This window comes from Echeneis naucrates, chromosome 14 (genome assembly GCF_900963305.1).
Source record: "Echeneis naucrates chromosome 14, fEcheNa1.1, whole genome shotgun sequence".
NCBI classification, from domain to species: domain Eukaryota; kingdom Metazoa; phylum Chordata; class Actinopteri; order Carangiformes; family Echeneidae; genus Echeneis; species Echeneis naucrates.
The window spans coordinates 6875422-6894295 of record NC_042524.1 but is presented as its reverse complement, the minus strand read 5'-3'; the positions used below and the strand labels follow the sequence as shown (position 1 = coordinate 6894295).

Genomic DNA, 18874 nt, shown 5'->3' with positions numbered 1-18874 from the left:
CACCTTCAAAATAAAAGTCGTCAGTTTTTGGTACAGTAAAGGTCACCTGCTTGGAGTCCATGTGAACGATTAGTCTCCTTATGATACTTGCTTTGCAATCATGTTGGTGTTACCACGTGTTATCTTATTTATTAGACAGAAACTTAAAAATGACAGATGTCATAGGCAGATGGTTTCTCAGTCGGAGCTGACATGACCCATTAGGAGTGAGCTTATAATGGTGAGGTCTTTAAAATCAATGTTAGGATCCTGCATGCTGAGGAGTCAGTCAAAAAAAAGAAAAGACCAGTCAATTTCCAGAGTTTTTATTTACTTCCAGTACACCTGCCAGATGTGACTGAGGAGACACTGTTAATAACCCGAGGACTACACGAGGATTAATTCTCACTTCAACATAAATTCATGTCTTAAAAACATTCACATGATGCCCTATTGCAGGTGAACTTTTCACAAAGACTACAGTCATCAACAGTTTCTACAAATGGTAGAAACACGGCATGTTTTCAGATTTTTGTCTCAGCTGTGGCAATCATACAATTATTACTGTTTCTTCAAAATGTCGATATCGGCGACGTCTGTTTTTGGTTGGAATACATTAAATCAAAAAATTTAATGGCATTTTACTAAAAGAAAAGAAATGCAAATTACTAAACTAACACCGGTGAGGGTCAAAACACACAATTACACAATTAAAACAAACTCTTTCATATTTTGACAAAGGATTTTTCTCTACTTCTGTCATAAAATTAGTGCTTTTATGTTATATTGGGCCCACATAGAAGAAACAAAGGAGAGGACTCTGTGGAGATGCTGCAGTACAACATGTGGCTTTCTGAGGTGGGAACAGATTGAACAAGCTTTGATGCCAGAAAACGTGCAACACAGAAAAATAATACATCAGCAAAAAGTCGGTGACATCCTTCTGTTTCAGTTAAAGAGATGCAGATGCTTTTTCATGAAGTGTACTATTTCAAAAAGACAAACTGTTACTGTTCATTTGTTAATTAGGACATTTCAATTCGCACGCTGCAGGGCACCAGAGACAAATGCTAAAATGCAGGCACCCCTCATAATGGCCTAATAACACTGGGAACACAATATTAAACATCAAAGGGTTTAGTGTCATATAAAAACCAAAGATTATCTTACTGCACATTAGCAAATCAAATATGTACAAATCTACATTAGGTCATTGAATGAATGAGTAGGCACTTTAATTCAGAACAGTTCAGCCAGCACTCAACCATCTATGATGAGAAAACATCACAGACACATGGCAGTTAACTTTTTTTTTGTTTTTCCATTTAAGAAAAAATATGAATCCAGATGAGGACAAGATGCAGAAAGGCATTAGCCCTAATAACCCCATCAGTTCATTTTTGCCAGATCAGACACACACACACATACATCCACATGTGAGACTCACACAGGGAAGCTCTATTTTCCAATTATATGGAAAAGACATTTGTTACATTATGGGAAGTAGATTTTTTTTTTTTTAAACATGCAGAGAACGACAAACTCCTGGAATGATCCCCCTCCTTCGTGATTTCCCTGCTGCATAACGTACGGGAAGAGTCAGGTGCTTTTTTAGGAAAAGGTTCGCATAAACAGCCTTTCATTACAAGCAGTCCGATTAACAACAGGGCAAAAATAATCAGTAGTGTAAATCAACAAAACAACAAATAAATAAATAAATAAATAAATAAAGCAAATGAATCATCACATAAATAAATCATTGTGTTAAATAAATAAATCAGTACATAAAGTGACTGATCAAAAACAGACAGGCAGTGCTAAAAGATAGTGGAGACCCCTGGAAGTAGTTCGACTTGTTTTGGCTTTAGTGGATCAGAAGTGCCAAAGGGCTTATTTTTTATTTTACTCTGACAATTATTTTCCTGTATATTCAATTGACTGCTAAGTATATGCTGTAAAGTATTGTGAAAATGACCTTTTACAGTTCCTCCAAGCTCAGGGTAATGTCTCCAATTTGTTTTGTTTGTGCAACAATCCAAATTGTTTAATGCTCAATTTACCTAAATAAACAAAGCAAATCCTCACATCTGAAAAGCTGTGAGCAGGGAGGACTAATTCATTAATTTCTGCTTCTAGCATTGTGAAAACATTAAAAGTAACTGATCAAATGACAAAAAAGTTAAAAATGAAAAGATTAAGTATCTCAGTCCACTTCATCTCTAATTAAGCTCTCAATTAGCTATGATATTGTAATCTGTGATGAAAAGACCCAACACTTCTCATAACAGGTTTGACCTTCTTTGAATTCCTCTCCACCAACTGAGCAGGAAGGAAAAACTTGAAAAACAGGAAAAGATAACTGAATTAGGTCATGTAGCCTGTGATTAGTGCTGTAACTCTAGTCTAAATCCTCCTGTAGCGTTGAATTGTCAGAAGTGAAACCAGAGAAAAGTTTCAGGACAACTGAGCTGCCAATATTACTGTTATTTACTGTAGGTAACATTACACACAGTGGATGGAAGGTAATCTGATAAAGGAGCAGCTTCACCACAGAGAAAACTGTAAACTTCAAAGATAACAGCATTGCCCTGTCACCACAGTAGCACAAATTTGGGAATAATAACTTTTGCCACATTTTTAGCCCCCTCGAGTACAAGCTACATGTTTATCTCCCCTGATTTAAGTAAGCCATGAGCTTGAGGTGCTCTCCAGTTACAATACCTTACCTTACACAGAGCGTTCACATTCAGGATTATAGTAGTCCACCTAAATGATGAGTTAAATCAAGCATGCCTCAAATTTGTTAGAAAGCTGTGACTATTTTAAAAACGTTACAGAAGCATCAACATGGGACAGTTTGACATTTCAAACAAAAAAAAAAAAAAAAAAACAAGTCAACTCACATGTTGTTTCCTTGTAAAATCAGTTTAGATGATTTGAGATTTTTGAAACTAAACATCCTGACAGTGCAAGCCTTCTTACAGTCTATGTCGGCGAGGGTCAGAGCGTGGAGGGGACGGTGGGGGAGGCAGGGTGACAGTGGTCGGGGGCTCCACTGGGTCATCCATGGGCAGGACCAGACGAGTGCCTCTGATTGCCACCTCATTTTCTGCCTGCGCGAGCTCGTGATCCAGACCTTCATCCCACGGGCCGCCACCGGTGCTGGCGGTGGAGGACCGCTTGCGGTTTACGGTGTGGGATCCAGACGCGTCGGTGCTGACGGTGACGTCGGCAAACATGGAGCTCACACTGGCATCGTTCAGGATGAAGTCAGAATCATCATCATGAAGCTGGCCTTCATTCTGGTGCATAGATGGTGAGAAAGGGGAGGGAAGAAACACAAAGAAGAGAAGATGAGAGCAGCAGAAAGGTAAGAAACTTAAAGTTACTGCTTAGACATTTTAGCTCTATTAAATAATGTCTTCTGTCCAAACCTCATAGGCTTGAGGGCTGGTCAGGCATCGTGCGAGGGGCCCACAACAAGCAGGCAGAGTAGCAGTGAGAGGAGGACCGCTATGGGTCAGCAGAGGTTTCAGGTAGCTGGTGAACAAGCTTCAGTCAAGGTAAGCCAACAGTAAGCTGGAAAATTATACACAAAATTTTTCTAAAACACTGCTTCAGAAAATGTTTAAAGATTCAGCACATTTGAGCACTGATTAACAATAAAATGTACAAATGTTTCAGAATGGGTTTTATCAGTGACATACTAGTCACAGTAATGTATGTTAAAGAGCTCCCTCTGGTGGTCAAAGCTGAATTCAGCCTCTGAGCTGATGAGACAAGTTTGTCCAGCTCAAAGGATACTTGTGGTCAAAGTTATACCACATCCTAAAGGGCCATGCACTCTCATGTTTGGTGTTCCTACGCTGGGATCCATCCAACACCGCAGAACTCTGTTAAGTAGAACACGTATTAGTTAACTATTTTGTTTCTGGTTCGATTGGTCAATTTGATAACTGCACTTCAAATATAAAACAAATACTTACAGCATTTTCTTGATCAGAGTCCACCCCCACCCTAAATGAGGAAAGAAAAGTAACTGTGAATATTAAACAAACACTATAAAACCTGTACTGGAAGAGAAGGTGCATGCACACAAATGAAAAGCCTTACGGTATGCTCATAAAGGACAGCATGGGCATGGTGCCCCCACCACAGATCCAGACAGTGAAGAAGACAATTAGGAGGGTGGTTGAAAACATCATCTGACGAGCATAAGTTGCTGTGTCACGAATGGAAAGAGCAAAGGTCATCGCCCCACGCAGACCTGGAGGAGTTGGAACCCAAAAAAAAAAAAAAGGGCCTTGGGTGAATCATGAATTGTTCAACAGATTTGTTGATGACAGTAATGTTGCGCACTGTGACAAAGTCCTAAGATGAATCAGTTAAAGTTTTGTTGATAACTGCAGGAAATAACCCTGGGAGTTTAGACACAAGGCAACAGGTAGGCGCTCTGCCCACAAACCAGAAATGGATAAGCGGTAGAAGATGGGTGAGTGAGTTTAGACACAAATAAACAATCTCCTGTTTCAAGAGTAAATGTCAGCTGATGTAACGTTTGGACTGTTATTCATAACAAAATGTGGGGAAAGCTAGAGAACTTGAGACCTTATATACCTGCAAACATCATGACGTGCTGAAAGTTTGACCTTATCTTGTTCTTGCGGCCCAGGTTGAGAAGGAAAGACAGAGGGTAGATGTTTGCAGCTCTGCCCAGAAACACAGCCACCTGCACCACGCATGAAGGTCAAGGACACAGAACAGTAATAATAACAAAAATCCGACAGCTCAGAATGGAAATAAATGTAGGTGGATAGCTGTACTGAAACTCTGCCTCGTGGTTGACTCATCCTTCTGTTAAATGTGTGCTCAATAATATTACCTGTTTTCTATCTACAGAGTCAAATAACACAAACAGCATATAAATGATATTATTGTGAGCAGGTGTACTGTGATATATTTTCACAGTTATTCCCTATAACCTGTATATGCACGCACTGGAGAGCAACCAGTGGTTATGTAGAAAATGACAAACGCATGACCAAGACTTTGATTTGTTTGGACTGAGAATCCACTGCAGGTAGACTTAAGGATACGAAGGCTCCAATGATGAACATAGGGTTGAAAACATGTGACTGGAAGGAGAAGAGAGTCAGACCCATGTAAGAAAAGATGAAGTTCTCTGCCAGGAAGTTCAGCAGCTCAAACAACTGACGGGGAAGAGATAAACAAACACACAAACAGGATAAAGATTGAAAAATGTGCACAGCATCCCCTGCTAAACTCTGCATGCAATCACTTGGGTCATCAGATCACGCATGATGCTGGTGCGTGTCATGAAACATGTGAGCACTTGAAATCCGAGTAGCAGACAGCGTGGTTTCCAGTACTTAGCTGTTAACCTTTTACAATATAGAAAAGTATATGTTCACAGTGCTGCTCTTCAGGTACTATGAATGCATTGTACTTCCTGCCATGCCTTTCACAAACATGTGAGTTACATGTTCCCCTTGAAGTGTTCCAGTAAGTCTTCTTTCATTTCTTTAAAAATAAATTAACTACAACAAAACAAATGATTTGTACACCGCCACACAGTGTTAGTGAATTTTAACCATCTGCTCTTAACCTACTTAAGTTACACCATTTTGGAAATCTGCAGCTGATGTCCCGTTTAAACCATCCAGCTTGGTAACATTTTACGCAAATAATGAACTATACAGTTTTTATCTTGATGTCACCAAATATAAAGAGGTGTCCACCCTGATTCACCTCGATCTCATCTCCGCTGTTGATACTGTAAAGTTCTAGTTCAGATGGTAACTAACCCATCAGAAGCAGAGCACTGTGCTACGCCCTCATCCACAAACATCTTTCCTTGTCATGCCGCAGTGCATCGGTGCTGTTATTCAACCTGTGCATCCATCCCCCAGAAACTTGGGGGACAAATAGACTGAATAACATCAAGTTCATCTGCGCCCAGATGCTACAAAGCTCTTTGCATAAAGGATCATCAGTTATATCTGTTCTGAGCTTCACGTTTCTCAGAGCTCGTTGCAACTTCATCATCCTCTCTTCTGAGGCTCTGCTTCAATTTCTGTCATTTGTAGAAATTCAAACATTAATACTGGTAGCAGCACCACTGTAAAATGTTTTTCAGACTAAATCTGTTAAACGATACTGGACACTGGGTTGCATTTCACCTGTTTGGTCCTGTCCTGAGATTCAGGTGACAGATTGTTGTAGGTGTAGTGAGCTTGAGTGATCCCACAGAACAGCACAGCTACTACACCTAAATGGGAGCAATAACATACACAGATTTCACCTCAGTATCACTCAGAGCGTATAATTATGGTATAAATAAATGGTACTTAAGAGGAGAGACAAAAAAGCATTTAGTCTTTTTCATTACAAAAAGGAAATGGTTCAACATTGAAATAAACACTAAAACTAAAACTACGGTGAGATGTATAACAATGTTCTTGAAATAAGTAGCCAAAACAGCAGGTTCAGTTTTCCTCAGCAAATAATGTGGTAAAGGAGGATAACATGTCACTTTAATATTCACCACACAGACTGTGGGTGTGTATCTAAGGGATTTGATGGTGTGAGATTCGCTGTGTTAAGAACTATATGATAAATCTCAACAGTTGAAATTACTTAAAATGAAGTAAAAAAATAACATGACCAATAAAAACAAACCTGATTCTTCTGAAATAAATATCAAGTTCAACTGGATTTTCAGATTTTCCTTCTTTTTTTTTTACCTGTGAACCCGCAGGCCTCAGCCAACAGGAAAGTGCTCCAGGACATGAGAAAAAAGAGTGCCGTCTCTAGCAGAGGGAAGTCCCGCAACTTTGTGAATTTGGTCACGTGATAAGAACTGAAGGTCAAGGTAAAAATAAGAATTGCCACACCTGCTGTCCCCAGCAGCACAGTGATGAGAACTTCTAAATATACAGGTTAACATTTATAAACCTGTTGAAGGAACTAATCACTGTTTTGTTTTTTTATGCATGGATACAGTTCAGGCTACACTCATAAGAGCTTTTCTTCTCCAACAATAGTCTAATTGTAGGGGTGCTTGTGTAGTGTTGTTCTGTTGCTGCATATGGATACCTGTGAATATAAATAATCATTTTCATATTATTTTTCTTTTGTTTTTTCATGTTTTCTTCTCTTTTTCTTTTTTTTTTTTTTTATCATGCAACCGGAAGCAGAACCATGTGAAAGGATATGAGAGCTGTCATGACTCCAGTGGCCACCCCAAGGGCAAAGGATCCACTGAAGACGCCCAAGAAGATGCCGAAGGATTTTAACATGGCCATGGCCTCAAAGCTGTGGCTGTTGTCTCCTGCTGGCTGGTATGCTACAATGGAGCTGTACAGTGGATAAATAAGAGTACGCATATTTGAGAAAAAAAACCCACTAAAATCCCCGCACACACACTCTCACACACCCATTTTCAAAAGAAAAGGGAAATGGGTCTGTTACTAAGAATCCAGGAAGGGCAATTGGTCAGTCACATGCTCATAAAGCAACCAATTGAAATATTTGTGGTTATGTGAAAGATATGAGTGACATAAAATCTGCAGAAACCCAAATCTTGTGTAGATATGTTGAGGGTTTTTATTTCTTAAATAAATATCAAAGGCTTTAAACACATTGATTGGAGTTAGGTTTTACAGTTGTAAAAAGTTGGAGTTTGCATGCCCAATTTAAAAATGCATCTTATATCTTTCAACTCTACTTGGCTACAATGGTGCAAATAAGTACAGAAACAGAAATGCAAGTGTTTCTTCTTAATGAGCACCAAATTGGTCAAAACCAACGAAGCAAATCACCAGCACTAACATCCAGGAGTAATGAATTCACTGAAAGAAAAGCATCTTGCTGTCAGCTGCGTCTTTGGTAGAACATAGGAACAAATGATAAATAAGACAAGGGGTGGATATAAAGGAGCTGCAGAGAGTGGGGGAGTAGGGAGGGGCAGTGACCATCCTAATGGATCAAGGCAATACTCTTGAATGACTTAAAATAATCAGGTTGTTACACTACAACTCTGCCCCCACAACCATGCAAAGAGCCCCACCCCCCCACCTACTGGGGGATCAATGTCTCGTTTTCTCCCAACCATTCCTCTAGCCCCTTAGGAAAGACTTGGGCGTCGTCCGCTGGGGAGTACACAGCTCCAGCCCCCTGTCTACCTTGTTTCTCCAAACGAAGGAGAACACTGCATACATACGTACAGGCAGGCGATGAATGACACAGGTGGGTGATGGGAGGCAAGCAGTGAAATGACAGGGATTGATGTTAGTATGATTGATGTTTATTCATGTCTAATGTATAACACATACCATTGAATAGGTCTCATTACAGTGAAGGTCTATTAGGACTGAAGGACAGGTTCACATTTTTCAAATGTCAAATGCCATGAAAGAATTCCTTTCTACTGCAATACTAGTTCCAGTGATCCTCAGTCCTCCTGTGTAAGAACTATCTTACACTGAAACTAATATGAAGCTTCAACAGTAAGCGACAAAACAAACAAGTCTCTTCAATTGGTTTTAACATTACAATCCCCTAGCAGCAGTATGGCAATACTGAGAGATGAATTATGCACTAAAAATGTGTGACTTTGCAAAGTGGCTCACTTGATTAATCTGACAGATAACTGAAGCCTCCCGTGAGCTTCACCTAACTTCAGAACACAATGTGAAACTATCCTTTGATGTGGGTCAAAGTAGAGGCAGGAAATACTGTGTGTATATTTCTGTAGGGTGCAGTCAGTACTTACGAAGAGAGGACTATGGCCACAGCATCGTTAAGGACACTCTCTCCAAAGAGTAAGGCATACAGGTCCACATCTACCTTCAGCTCGTTGAAAATAGCCAGCACTGTCACTGAAAAGCAGAGAACCCATGAATATTGTATAGCTGAAAGAGTGCCAGGCTGTCTCCATTGAATATAATGAAGCTGAAACGACCGGGGCTAATATGACACTACCTACCCGGGTCTGTTGCTGAAACAATGGCCCCAAAGAAGAGGCAATCGGTGAAATAAAAATCTCCTGCTAGCTGTCCCACAACTTTCATGAAGGACACAAAGCCATACATGATCAACCTAAGAAGAATGTTGACACAAAAAGGATTTTAACATGAAATCGTGGAAAATCACAAACCATCGTTTATGGTTATTTTTGGACAGCCCATAGTCTTACCCAATGACAAAGCAGGATATAACTGTGCCCATGAAAGCGTAGGCCAAGATAGAGCCAATGTTTCTGAAGAAGTGTCTCTGAAAAAGTATGACATGTTTTTTAAAACAGAGGTTGTCTACCACCGGTTGTTATGTTGGAAGTAATGGATGAATAGATGTTTGAAGAATCAAACCCTCTTACCCTTTTCAGACTGTACCCAGCGTGGAAAATGATGGGAGGTAGCAAAATGTTGAAAAACACTTCAGGGTCAAAGGTCACCTGATGACAGTGATACAGGTAAAAACGGTTATGCGCTTTAACAAGCAGTAAATTTGCCACTTCTTCAACCTTGCATGTCTTTCAAATTTTTTTCAGAGCAAATATCCACATGTTGTGTATAAAACATAACAACAATCCACATCTACATACAGTACAACTGTCCAATAATTTAAAAAATAAAAAAGTTGCACAACTCGTATATCAAATAGTGGCTGGTTTCCTTTTTTTTTTTTTTTTTTTGTACACACAAATGGTTGTCCTCTGCAATTTAGATTATTCCTGATCTTTGTTGTCTGCCTATTAATCAGAAACACGCTCGACTTCTCTATTCTGGTAATTGTCAGCAACAATCTACAAGCTTAATATGTTTGTAGGTACCAATTTAGAAAATACCCAGTATATAATCATGCTGTGGAAAGTTCCTCTGGTGGTGGGAAAAACCCAGTTAGTCTGAAGGTTTCTGTTCGGCAGACATTTTAACAATTATGTCAACAAATCACAGCTGCATTTATTTACAAAGGTTTTTTCCTCTACCAGTTAAACCTTTATCATATTTCCAAATGGTAACTTCACACGCTCCCTCTTTTCATCCCCTTGCCTTTCTCAGCATCTCATCGTCCTGCACTTGGTGCCCTTTGCTGCGACTGACTTCCCCCTTCAGGGTATACTCGTAGAATCGGCCGCTGACATTGACCAACAGGGTCGCAGGACTGGCGTTGACAGCACAGCTGAGGACCAAGTCACTCATGCTCTGGGGGACGTGGACACCAAAGCGCAGGATCACACCCACCAGCAGGCCTTCAGAGAGGAGAAGAAAGACAGAGCAGTTACCCAACGACCACATGTAAATATCCCCCCTGCACTTAAACTGGGTGAGGTTTCTATTTACAACATCTACCTTGATTTATTTAATGTGCTACATACTTAAAGTAGAGCGGGCTGTCATAAAATAAATAAATATAAGCTGATAAAAAGCAATGAGTTCATAAAACCTGCTTCTCACTTTATGCTGGAAAGTTGCTTATTTTTATTTTCCCATCTGCTGTAACAAAAATGTCCCACTCAACTGCAGATGTTACTAATATCACCAGTCCCGTTTCACACCTGATAAAGTCTCTGATCGGGGGATTTGATCTAGAGCTCAAAGTGAGTAAATGAAAAAGCTGTCAAAGTGATCTGAAGGGTCAGACCTGCTGAGCTAACACCAACAACATCCAGCTCCTGCCAGCCCGCCTCCGTTAGCTTAACACTCACGGTCTTACCGTAGATCATGGCGAGTCCCGTTTCGTGTAGGAACCTGAACCTCCGGTGTTTGAACAGCCATATGGTTAAAATGGTGAGAGTCAGGAGCATTATGAAAATGAGCAGATTGGCACTGTCCTGTCGGTGGCTCTCCTCGGCCATCCTCTCCGTTGCGACGTTGTCCATCGCATTGCTCTCGCCTCGGCTGCCGACGAGCACGAATGTCAGCAGAAAAGCCAACAAAAGGAGCGAGTTTGACGGCTTGACACCAACAAGGGGCCTCGGTGTGGTTCCCATGGTCGCCTTTTTTGTGTGAAAATGTTACATTTGTCGTTTAATTCCGGTCGGTTTTAGCATGAAAGATAAACTCCCGCTTGGACAAAATGACAGCAGGTGACAGCTTCTTCCGCAACCGTTATCAAAACACTGGGACTTCCGGCTCTTCAAAATAAAAGTCATCCCATGATTTGTGTTTCCTTTCGCATCAGTCGACAATATTTCACTTCTTGTTGGTTTTGTTGTTGTTGTTTTGATAGCTCCTGACTCCAATTCTTCGTAAGTCGGGGGATTCCCATGCTTTTTCTCACATACACTGTGGATGTTTTTATTGATGTGTGCAATATGAGCAATAAAGCAACGCAAAAATTATTGTTCGTTAAAGTTGAGTTTGTGCACAGTTGTTAGTAATTGTGTATAAGACAATTAGCACCATGTGACTTTCATTAATTGTGTGTTCATACTTATAATTTAATGTACTCTTAAATCTCAGTAGGTTTTTTTTTTGTTTTTGTTTTTTTTTTTTTTTCAAAATATAAGAAACACATTGTTGTAACATCTATATTTCTGAATAATTTCAATTTTAACTAAATAGTTCAGGTGGCCAGGCACTTTTTTACATATGAAGAATATACAGTTCTCAGATTTAGACTATTAAGCAATTATTATTAAATTATTATTGAGCAATTATTATTTAAGCATCTGAAATCATTATTTCAGAGAACGGAATGAAGGCAGGAAAAAAAGAGTCACTGAGATCACAATGCCTTGCGCACATGTAAACCACTGTCTAATTCACTGGAAATGAGATCCAGATCACCTTCTGTGATTTTGCTGTGCTTACAAGTTATAAGCTATTTATCTGATGTACCTTTTCAGTCCAGATAATGTACCACAACCACAGTTAAAATTTTATTTGTTACTTCTACATCTTGTTTTGAGGCAGTTTCTTTCAACAGGAAACAAACCCACAAGCCCTCAACTGTGGAAAGGCAGACAAAGAACATGGTACAGCTAGAAGAGACACTGCCTTTCTGTCATGTACAAAACACGAGCTCAAGTAGGCAATAAGGATACATTTCTAGCCCCCAGTGTTAGTAGTAGTAGTTTCAGAAAGTATTTTATCTTTATTCTGTTGTGGATTTTATCTTAATGGATAAAGCTACTATTGTTGCCTATTAGTCAGTTGATCAGTCAATAATCTACAATACCACTGCAAAAACATGATTTCAGATTTTTTTTTGTAAGAATCAAAAATGTACAAAAGTTCTCAGACTATTCACGTCATTTATCTTTTAATGCCCTGCAGATATGTTTTTTAAAAATTGTATCTCAATGTCTGTTTTCTGCTTTTATCTTTTCTATCTTATCTTTTATCAGTGTTGACCTGTCAGTAGTTTTATTTTACTAGTTTTATTATTATTATTATTATTGCAGAAAAAAAGCAAAAGAGAAAAATGTACTGTATTTTGACAGATGCATTCCCAAATGAAAACAAAAATCCCAGATCACGTAATCGCCTGAATCTCTTTCAATAAGAAAACTTATACTGAGGGTGAATGAAATAAAGTAATGTCAAAGTTTTACTGTTGAAGACAAAGTCTGTTTTTTCCACAGTCTGGAAAACGGAGTCGTTTCGCAATAATTGGCAGATGAGCGTCATATAACACTTGCTGTAAATACTGGAAAAGCAGTGCCGCTTAAAAAAAAAAAAAAAAAAAAAAAAAACCGTCCCGATATACTTCAGTCGCTCGCAATAATTTGTGCTCTTATCAGCCCACAGTCCGGACCCACACCTCGGTTCGACTTGTTAGAGATCTCTCCGGTGGACAATGTGTGGAGAAAATTACGAATCAAAATCAAAACGAGTTGTCATCTGAGGTCGCCGCCATCTTTGAATTCGACGCCGATCGTGTCAGACACAACTAAAATCTGAAGTTCCTCTTTGGGTGTTAAAGGAGAAATACAAATGAAGGAACCTGCAAACTTCTCTAGAAATATGACTAGAGGTTACATTCATTCAAATTCGTCCATCTATACTTACATTGAAGTGTGTCAATGTAATGCAAAATTAGTTTTATTTTTAAATTATCAACCATATGTAACAATATACTCGTTGTGTATACTACCAATCGATAGTTAGTTGTTCACCCCACACAGTACTGTCACACAACATCTCATCTTGATCTTTGCTTCCGTTGACAGGAAACAAAACCACGAGAGCTGAGAGCAGCAAAGACAGAAGCGATTACTTATGTTGAAGTCGACACACAAACGCTGTTAACACAATGTCACCTGGGCTTCTTCTTCTTCTTCTTTGCCTGGCGGGCTGTGTGCTTGCCAAAGATCCTGGTAAGAAATTTTAAAGACTAAAGTTTTTATATTTTCATATTCTGTTCAATTTGTGACAGTAATAATACCAGCTTTAGCCGTGTTTGATGAGTATCTTTTGGCAGGTCTTATTGCTTGATGTTATCATATTTTTTTCATGTTATAAATTACAAATTCATCATAAACAAAAGTTTTCACTCTATAAAATCTCCCATACAATGACTATTATACAAGTGACCCAGGCGATAATTTTCATAACCTGTCAAAATATAGATGAGTAGAAAAGGCTGATTTCTAATATGACTAGGTCTTGATGTTGTAAAGCTTGTGTTAAAAAAACTAATTCAACTGTCACATTTTAGTTAGAATCTTTCTATATAGAACATAAAATCCCCTTACGTCATTTTGCGCCTATTTCCTCTTTGCGTACATTGTGTGTGTGTGTGTGTGTGTGTGTGTGTACACGTGTGTCTTTTTTTTTTTTTTTTGCTATATTCTAGCTTTGGGTCTAACAGTTCAGAAAATATTGTTCGAAGGTTAAGACTTGGTTTTAAAAATCAGGGGTAGAATTTGTTTTACCATTCAGCTATAATGGCCTACGAATAAATTGTGTAAATGATGGGTCTCCACAAATATAGCAAGAAGAGTGGAATATGTGTGTGAGTGAGTAATTTGATGATAACACATGATCTTACTGGCCTTTAATTAATTGTATAAATAAAACTACTGTTGTTGTTGCTGTTGTTCCCTTGTGCTCCTGCCAGATGTGGATTGTTTGGTGGTGCACCTGAAATATGTTAGCTGTTCCTGGAATAAACAAGGACCTCCAGAGGTTAATTACACCTTCCAGAGCAGGTTCGTTCCAACCATACAACCATTTTGTTTATGTAATCTGACTTTACGCTTTTTTCAAATCAACGTCTTGACTTGACTGAATGAAAGGAAAGAATCCTCTTTTCGTTGGATCGTAACTAAATGTAGTGATGACTTTTTTAAAATGGCGCTGGCAGTAGCATCAGTCAAGGGAGTTTTCTGCTATCACTGTGAAGCTATGAAGAAGTGAAGCTATTTAACTTCTTTTTTTTTTTTTTTACATCAAATGCTCTTAGAAAAGTTTAATTTGGAAATTGAGAGAATTTCATAGTCTAACATTTTTCAAAATTTTTCTGGGGAGCAAACAACAAAGAAAGCTGTCTACAATCATTTATTGCTGGTGTGGGGTTTAATTATCCTCAAATGATTTTCTCCCATGTGCCACACCAACCAACAAGGATATTTACTTTCTCTTCCTGTGCATTTTTCAGTTTGTTCTTGTTTTAGACAATTTCCACGTTCATAGATCATAAATGTACTGTAGTTGATAATGCAACGTGTTAAGTTCCACTCGCAGCGTTAAAGATTTCACACAAACACAAACACAATATCAATCAGGAATGTTGCGTTAGTGCTTGTCTCTGATTTGTGTCGTACTGGTTCGGTCCTGCTCAGCACACATTATACCAGGGCTGGCTCCTCAAGCGAACATTGGGTGTTGTTTAATTGCTAGTCATTTGATAAACACACACCCTGATCACACTAAATCAAACAAATTACAGTAGAAATATACGTAGCAAATACAAACCAAAGGCTGACTAGATATATTACTTGATAACTCTTAGTATCCAATATATCAGTATCAGATTACCTGATTATATCAAGTATCAGTGCTACATTTGCAGTCAATATGTCTTTTTGCCTGTTTTTGCGTTGTGTGCGAATGACTAAAGTTTAATCTCTTTACAGTTTCTCAACAAACACACCAATCGACTGTGCCACATACATGTCAGAAAATAACATCAATGTTGGATGTAACCAGTCCTATGAAGACCTTAAAAGCACGAGGTTCAGTGAGTTTACTACCATACTGAGGCATGGCAACCAGAGTATTACAAAGGTCCATCACCTTAAGAATAAAGGTATGCTGTGGATTTTTTGTTTAATTTTAAATATAATTTAAAAGAAACAGAATAATAATGCAAGTATTTTGTCTGTTTTCTTTTTACATCGTATATATGTCATTAAATGGTACTCCTCTTTTCCAGTCCTGTTAGAGCCACCAGTAAACCTGACCGTCAAGAATGGATCTGATTTTAACTTGTGGTTTTACTGGAACCAAACTACTCTGAATTGTTTTGAGAATGAGGTTCGCTACAGGATCAACAACAACAACTGGGAGGTAAGCACTTTGGATAAACAATGGATCCCATTCTCATCCCTCATTTTTACTGTTAGTTTTATTATGTGTTTTTGTCTTCCTTCACATCTGCTTCCTCAACTCCATGCTGTTTTCCAGTATAATACAATCAACTCTAGGAGACACTTTTGCATCAACTTGCCATCCAGCCGTTCTCGATATGAGCTGCAGGTGCGAAGCCGAATTGAAAACAGTTGTGGACAGTCCGAGTTCTGGAGTCCCTGGAGTGATCCGGTGGTCTGGAGATCCAACAACAGCACAGGTGAGATTGCCTTTAGTTTCTGAAGAACTAAGTAATCCCTGGGATTGTTTAACCAAGGGTTAGGGTTAAATTTAATGGCTGCTGTAATAATTGATATAAATGTTCCTTTCTCTCTTCCACTCACAGACATTAATCAAATGACTCCAGCTGTATGGAGTCCAGTGCTATACACAGTGGGTGCTTTCATCTTCATCATACTGGTCCTGGCATTGCTACACCATGAGAGGTGGGTTGGCGTAAATGTCATGTATAAATGATGGTAATCACCATATTGGTGTGTAGAGTGTTTGGCAGGAATGTACACTTACTCGCCTCAGTTTTTCATACACTTTATTAGGTTGTTCACGGCTAGAATTATGCAGTACAAAGGTATATTGTCTAAAGCAGCAGTAAATATAAGTGATGATTGCATTTCTTCTTGTATTTTAATATACTGTTAGTTATTTGATAACTTTTTTTCATAACCAAACCGCACTCAATGACTGAGCTGGACAGTTACAGGGAACAAAAGAAATGTAACTGAATTGTTGAATATATTCTCATCGAGGACTAAGCATAGGCACGCCTCTCTTACAGGGTGAGAATCATCCCTATTACTGTGGTTCCCAAACCATCTCCATTGGTTACCAACATTGAGGTATGTAGCAGCTCTTTATCTTAGTCCAGACTAACTACAACCCACTGTAAATACTAAAATCATTAAATGACAAGATTTAAGACACAAGAGTTCATGTTCATGATCTCAGTTTTGGATGTACATCTGGATGAGATGTACAGCATATTTTGACTTAATGGTGCTTGACAAGCTAAGAGATCACTAAAATGATTCATCCATTCTCTCAAGGTAAACATAAATGTTCATACCTAAGTACATGGCAAACCTGTTTCTGAGACATTTAGGTAAGAACTACAGACGCAAACCTTGTGGTGGCACTAGAAGAAAAGTCAGAGTCATCAGAGCTATTGATTTCCATCTTCTAGGCCAGTGGCTCCCAGTTTATAAAAGACTGCATCCATAACAGAAACTAAAATATCAAAACAGCTGATCAGAATCAAGAAGAGATGGGGGGGGCGATTGGCAGGAGACATTTTTGGGCCTCCTCAACAATAGTTCCCTGTAAAAATACCAACATTGCTTATGCTAAACAGATGACAGTCCCATTGGAATAGTCAGTAAGAAAACTTTACTGCCCTGTGTTGTGTGATAAGAGAGCAAGATAAGTAATGCATTCATTTTATTTTTCTAAGGATTGTCTTCAATACTCCAAAGGCCTGAAAGGGAATTTTAAGGCTTTCTACAATGAGCCAGCCTGTCCTGTCCGGGAGTACTGCCCAGTCTCCCAGTCCGACAGTGAGAGCTCTGGTGGTTCTTCTCTCTCTGTCACCACGGACCAAACTGACTGTTCTGTCTCCATGCCTGTGGACAAATCAGACGCTGAGTCTAGCCCTCGCTCATCATCCACTTCTGCAATTCTTGTCTCACCTCAGGAAGACCAATTTGCCTCTGTGTAGACAATCTCTCAGTCGGAGTTGGGTTTCCCAAAACTTTACAAAGAGGAAATATTTGAATTGACAGGCCCATTTCCTCGATCACTGCAAAGTATACAAAGTATGTATGGTCTCAGTCCCTTTTATTAGATTCAGAAATACTTTATTATTCTTGTGAAATAATATAATGCAGGATTTACTGATGAATAAGTGTCAGTTATCCTGAAAAATTTTAAGACAAGAGACAATTGTTTCAGCTGAGCTTCATCTTTGTGTCAGTTTTTCACAAAAGATATATATTTAGTGTAAGGAGTGTCCAATTCAGATGCATCTCGATCTTTTGCTGGCTTGGGCCTCCTTATTAGGTCATTAATAACATCAATAGTATCTTACCGTTATGGTTATTTAAGGAATTGGATCTCAGCATTCATGAGGACAATAACATCCAAAGTCTTTTTAAAGTTTATATACAAAAAGTTGTTAATTTTTCACAACAGTTACTATGTAATTAAATGGTAAAGTCAATGACCTCTTAATTTTTGCTTCAGTTTTTCTTTATTCAAATTTGAGGTCCTTGCCTCTAAAACGACATATTGATGTGTGATGATGTCTGAATGCTTTTCATTCGCTATATAATGTATATGATCAAGTCAAGTACATCACAAAATGCCATATATAATGGACAGAAACATGATATGAATTTTAAATATTTTTGATATCATACCTTACTACCTTGAGTTGTTTGAGTTTGACCTCTCCTGTAAAGCATTTTTTTTATTGCTTCTTCAAGATGCATTCTTGTTTGTTTGGTAATGTATATCTTTTGAAAATGTGTTACCATTGGCAATTATAGACAATAAGTTACATTCATTGCTAGTGGTAGCTTCAAACGGAATTAGTAGATCACAGAATATCACAGAGCGAAAGTTTGGATGAAATACTATTATTAATACTATAGGCATTTAGGCCTTTACTGCCAGTTAACTCTGATATTGGACCAAATTCATAGATATACTTTATTGTAAGATAAAAGAGAAAAGGGATTTTAAATTTACCATACAAACATTTTTACTTCATATATATTTACACAGCTACAGCACAATCTATTTTTAACAGCTTGTGAACATTTATACCTGTATACCTGATGACTTAATGTAGGACACCTGTAATGAATTATTAATGGACTGCTATATGACTTTTATATTGAGAAAGGACAAGCCCCAAGTTTTCATTTTTTCCTTCAACCTACAATACCAACAACTGTGTTCCCCACTAAGGTTTTCCAGCTGCTCTATAATGCCTTATAATGCATTCATACATCTGATAAACCCTACAGAAGGTACCTTGTGAGAAACTCAAACCACATTACCAAAGTCCAGATGTTGATGTTGGGATTAGCACAAATGGCACAGTAGTTAAAGCCACAATTTTTACGACGTGAATGTTACTGAATGTGTGTTTTATTATGATTATTATTATTGGTTGTGCGCTTTTCGATATTACAACCAGTTTCTGTGGCCTTCTTCGTTTTTGTATCTGTATCTTTTTTGTATTTCACTATACGTATTTTGAAAAAAAAAATTATATA

General features: G+C 38.4%; 2 protein-coding genes across 4 annotated transcripts; one reads left to right on the top strand and one right to left on the bottom strand.

Moving 5' to 3' along the window:
* Positions 1-289: 289 nt before the first annotated feature.
* LOC115054697 (sodium/hydrogen exchanger 6-like) lies at positions 290-11115 on the bottom strand. Of its 3 annotated transcripts, none has more exons than XM_029520022.1 (16): positions 10717-11115; positions 10053-10252; positions 9377-9454; positions 9197-9273; positions 8987-9099; positions 8774-8879; positions 7215-7356; positions 6744-6849; positions 6180-6268; positions 5076-5189; positions 4597-4708; positions 4093-4246; positions 3966-3996; positions 3784-3872; positions 3414-3519; positions 290-3281 (listed from the first exon to the last, which is right to left on the bottom strand). In XM_029520022.1, the coding sequence occupies exons 1-16, from the start codon at positions 10991-10993 to the stop codon at positions 2958-2960; spliced, it is 2118 nt and encodes a 705-aa protein (XP_029375882.1). In that variant the 5' UTR covers positions 10994-11115; the 3' UTR covers positions 290-2957. The 3 variants fall into 3 exon arrangements, with proteins under 3 accessions (XP_029375882.1, XP_029375884.1, XP_029375885.1); XM_029520024.1 differs by having other exon boundaries at positions 3784-3845; XM_029520025.1 differs by having other exon boundaries at positions 3784-3845; positions 10149-10252.
* Positions 11116-13168: 2053 nt separating this feature from the next.
* LOC115054698 (cytokine receptor common subunit gamma) lies at positions 13169-18867 on the top strand. The gene is made up of 8 exons (XM_029520026.1): positions 13169-13324; positions 14068-14158; positions 15086-15258; positions 15385-15518; positions 15636-15798; positions 15925-16024; positions 16375-16435; positions 17047-18867. Exons 1-8 carry the CDS (start codon positions 13261-13263, stop codon positions 17308-17310), a joined length of 1050 nt encoding a protein of 349 aa, XP_029375886.1. The 5' UTR covers positions 13169-13260; the 3' UTR covers positions 17311-18867.
* The last annotated feature ends 7 nt before the right edge of the window (positions 18868-18874 follow it).

What these genes read in the sequence shown, in the direction of transcription:
- LOC115054697 (XM_029520022.1), bottom strand. Translation starts at nt 10,993, where the DNA reads ATGGGAACCACACCGAGGCCCCTTGTTGGTGTCAAGCCGTCAAACTCG. An exon ending in GGGACTCGCCATGATCTACG is followed by an intron (nt 10,253 to 10,716) that starts GTAAGACCGTGA and finishes TCCTCTCTGAAG; the next exon opens with GCCTGCTGGTGGGTGTGATC. An exon ending in CTCAGGACAGGACCAAACAG is followed by an intron (nt 5,190 to 6,179) that starts GTGAAATGCAAC and finishes CTTCCCCGTCAG; the next exon opens with TTGTTTGAGCTGCTGAACTT.
- LOC115054698 (XM_029520026.1), top strand. Translation starts at nt 13,261, where the DNA reads ATGTCACCTGGGCTTCTTCTTCTTCTTCTTTGCCTGGCGGGCTGTGTG. An exon ending in TCAACAACAACAACTGGGAG is followed by an intron (nt 15,519 to 15,635) that starts GTAAGCACTTTG and finishes GCTGTTTTCCAG; the next exon opens with TATAATACAATCAACTCTAG. An exon ending in GCATTGCTACACCATGAGAG is followed by an intron (nt 16,025 to 16,374) that starts GTGGGTTGGCGT and finishes CCTCTCTTACAG; the next exon opens with GGTGAGAATCATCCCTATTA.